Source organism: Microcebus murinus, chromosome 21 (genome assembly GCF_040939455.1).
Source record: "Microcebus murinus isolate Inina chromosome 21, M.murinus_Inina_mat1.0, whole genome shotgun sequence".
Taxonomy (NCBI): domain Eukaryota; kingdom Metazoa; phylum Chordata; class Mammalia; order Primates; family Cheirogaleidae; genus Microcebus; species Microcebus murinus.
In genome coordinates, this window is record NC_134124.1 from 6,176,542 (window position 1) to 6,179,030 (window position 2,489).

Consider the following 2,489-nt stretch of genomic DNA (forward strand, 5'->3'; position numbering starts at 1 on the left):
AACCTGCTCTGAAAATACAAAAATGCATTTAGTTTAAGGGTAAAATATAACCCTATTATTATTTGTAACCATTCATTACAGACAAACCAATAAGAGGGATGAAACTAGGCCATCTGAAAAATTTTAAACAGTTTATATGAATGAAAACACATGCTTAACACAAACTATTTATAACTACACAGTACATACTCAGAAGTAAATTGTCATAGGAAGTGATCAACCATGTCAAGATGATAAGCAAATCGCTTAGTACAAGAGATGGATGCACAGAAACTTAAAGATTTTAAAAAGCCACATCCATCACTTCCAAAGTTTTGCCTGTATGGGATTAAATTCAACATGTCACTAGCAGAGCAACAGGGGGTAAAAAAACCCACAGGACCTCTCAAAAGTTTCTCTAAGTACACAACAATTTAGAATTAACACGAAAAATCTTAAACTAACATCCCTTAAAACGGCTCGGAATGGATCCTAGAAAAAAAATGTTAGACATATACGGTCAAACACAATGATTTATTAAAAATAAAACGTAAAAATGATTTTTGTACATATGCTTCCAAATTTCAGGCATGGGATCCAAGTAGATTTCGTAGAAAACGCTGTAGCCAGGTATCAAGTCCTTACAACAAAGTAAACTACCCCCCCACCCCGCCCCAACCCCCGCCCAGGTTTTGCTACAGAATCAGCAAGTTCACTCCCTCCCCCCAAAAAAACACAAATTAAAACAAGACATTTTGCTAGTATAAAAACGACCAAGGTCCAAGTAATAATAAAAAAATAGAGTCCATCAATGACTGTAACACAAAAATGTGTATGTGGGGCCGAGTCCAACTTCAAAGGGAGACAAGAGAGGTGGCAGGCAAATAGGGGAACATCCCCAAGGGTAAGTAGCCTTAGAAGCGGCTCCCCCAAGGGCAAAATAGGAAAGGCGGTGGGAGAGAAGGGATTTAGGAGTTGACCCCACTTGGGTTGTTGAAAAGAGCTACCCCTATAGCCACTCCCAGACATTTAAAATTTTTTTTTTTTAGAAGGAGCTGCCTCCATAGCCACCCCCACCGCCATAGCCGCCTCTGTAAGGTCCACTGTTACTGCGACCACCCCAGCTGCTGCCTCCTCCACCGCCGCCGCCACCGCTCTTCATGGGCCCATAGGAGGACTGGTGCTGGCTGTAGCTACCGAAGCCGCCGAAGCCGTTACCGTAGTCGCTTCCCCCGTAAGACGAGCCGCCTCCGCCGCCTCCGTAGGCATTGTAGCCGCCGCCACCGCCGCCGCCGTAGCCGCCGTAGCTGTTGTAACCGCCGCCGCCGCCCTTGGACAGGCCGTTCTGGTCTCGGCCGCCGCCGCGACCCCGGCCGCCCCGGCCTCCCCGCGACGACCGGGAGCCGCCTCCACCCCCACCGGAGTGGATATCTTCCTTGGGGACCGCCTTCTTCACCTCCACGCGATGGCCCTGGATCGGATGGAACTTGACCACCGCGGCCTTGTCTGCCGCGTCGTGATTCTGGAAATACACGAAGCCGAAGCCGCGCTTCTTGCCGGACTGCTTGTCGGCAATAATCTCGGCCTTCTCCACGGTGCCGAACTGCGAGAAGTGCTCGATCAGGTCGCCCTCGGCCACGTCTCCCTTAAGGCCCCCGACAAAGAGCTTCTTAACCTTGGCGTGGGCACCGGGCCGCGCCGAATCCTCCCGGGACACCGCCCGCTTCAGCTCCACCGTGTTGCCGTCCACAGCGTGGGGCGAGGCGGCCATGGCGGCGTCGGCTTCCTCCACATTGGAGTAGGTCACGAAGCCGAAGCAGCGGGAGCGCTTCGTCTGGGGGTTCACCACCACCACGCAGTCCGTCAGAGTCCCAAAGGCCTCAAAGTGGCCGCGCAGGCCCGACTCACTCGTCTGCACATTGAGGCCCCCGATGAACAGCTTACACAACTGGGAATTCTCCATCTCCACAGGCCGGGCCTTCCCCCCGCCCTGCGAGCTCCGAGGTTTCGCCGTCGCCGTTATCGTTGGCTGAGGCCTCTTCACAGCTTGGGCCCAGCCGTTGCTGGAGCCGCCACCGCCGGTCACCGACGGGGAAGGGAAGAAGGGAAGGGGAGGGAAGGAAGGAAAAGAGGAAGGGGGAGGGAAGGGGAGAGGTGCTGGCTACAGGGCGAGCCGAGGAGACTGGGAGACAACCAAGGCCGCCGCTACCACCGCCGCCACCTCCGCTCCCCTATCTAGGCACCACACAAAGAGGCCGCTGAACGCGCGCGCACCCTCCCCGAAACGTGCGTCACCACCGACGTACGGCAGCCCAGGGCTGCCCGCCAATCCCCGCCTCGCTCTCCTTAGTCCCGCCTACCGCGCCGCAGCGCCGCTCTCACTGACGGACTCCCCGCCCTCCGCGGTCTATTCAAGCCCTTGTCCTGTGCTGCTCTCGCCTCCCCTTCTACCGCCCCATCTTCACTCCCGGGCGCCCCGCGGTGCCCTGACAAGGGACTCTGCCTGCCCT

The 2,489-nt window shown here is 55.1% G+C and overlaps 1 protein-coding gene across 1 annotated transcript; it reads right to left on the bottom strand.

Moving 5' to 3' along the window:
• Positions 1-494: 494 nt before the first annotated feature.
• Positions 495-2,267, bottom strand: HNRNPA0 (heterogeneous nuclear ribonucleoprotein A0). The gene has a single exon (XM_012748847.3). It carries the CDS (start codon positions 1,940-1,942, stop codon positions 1,025-1,027), a length of 918 nt encoding a protein of 305 aa, XP_012604301.1. The 5' UTR covers positions 1,943-2,267; the 3' UTR covers positions 495-1,024.
• Between the last annotated feature and the right edge of the window lie 222 nt (positions 2,268-2,489).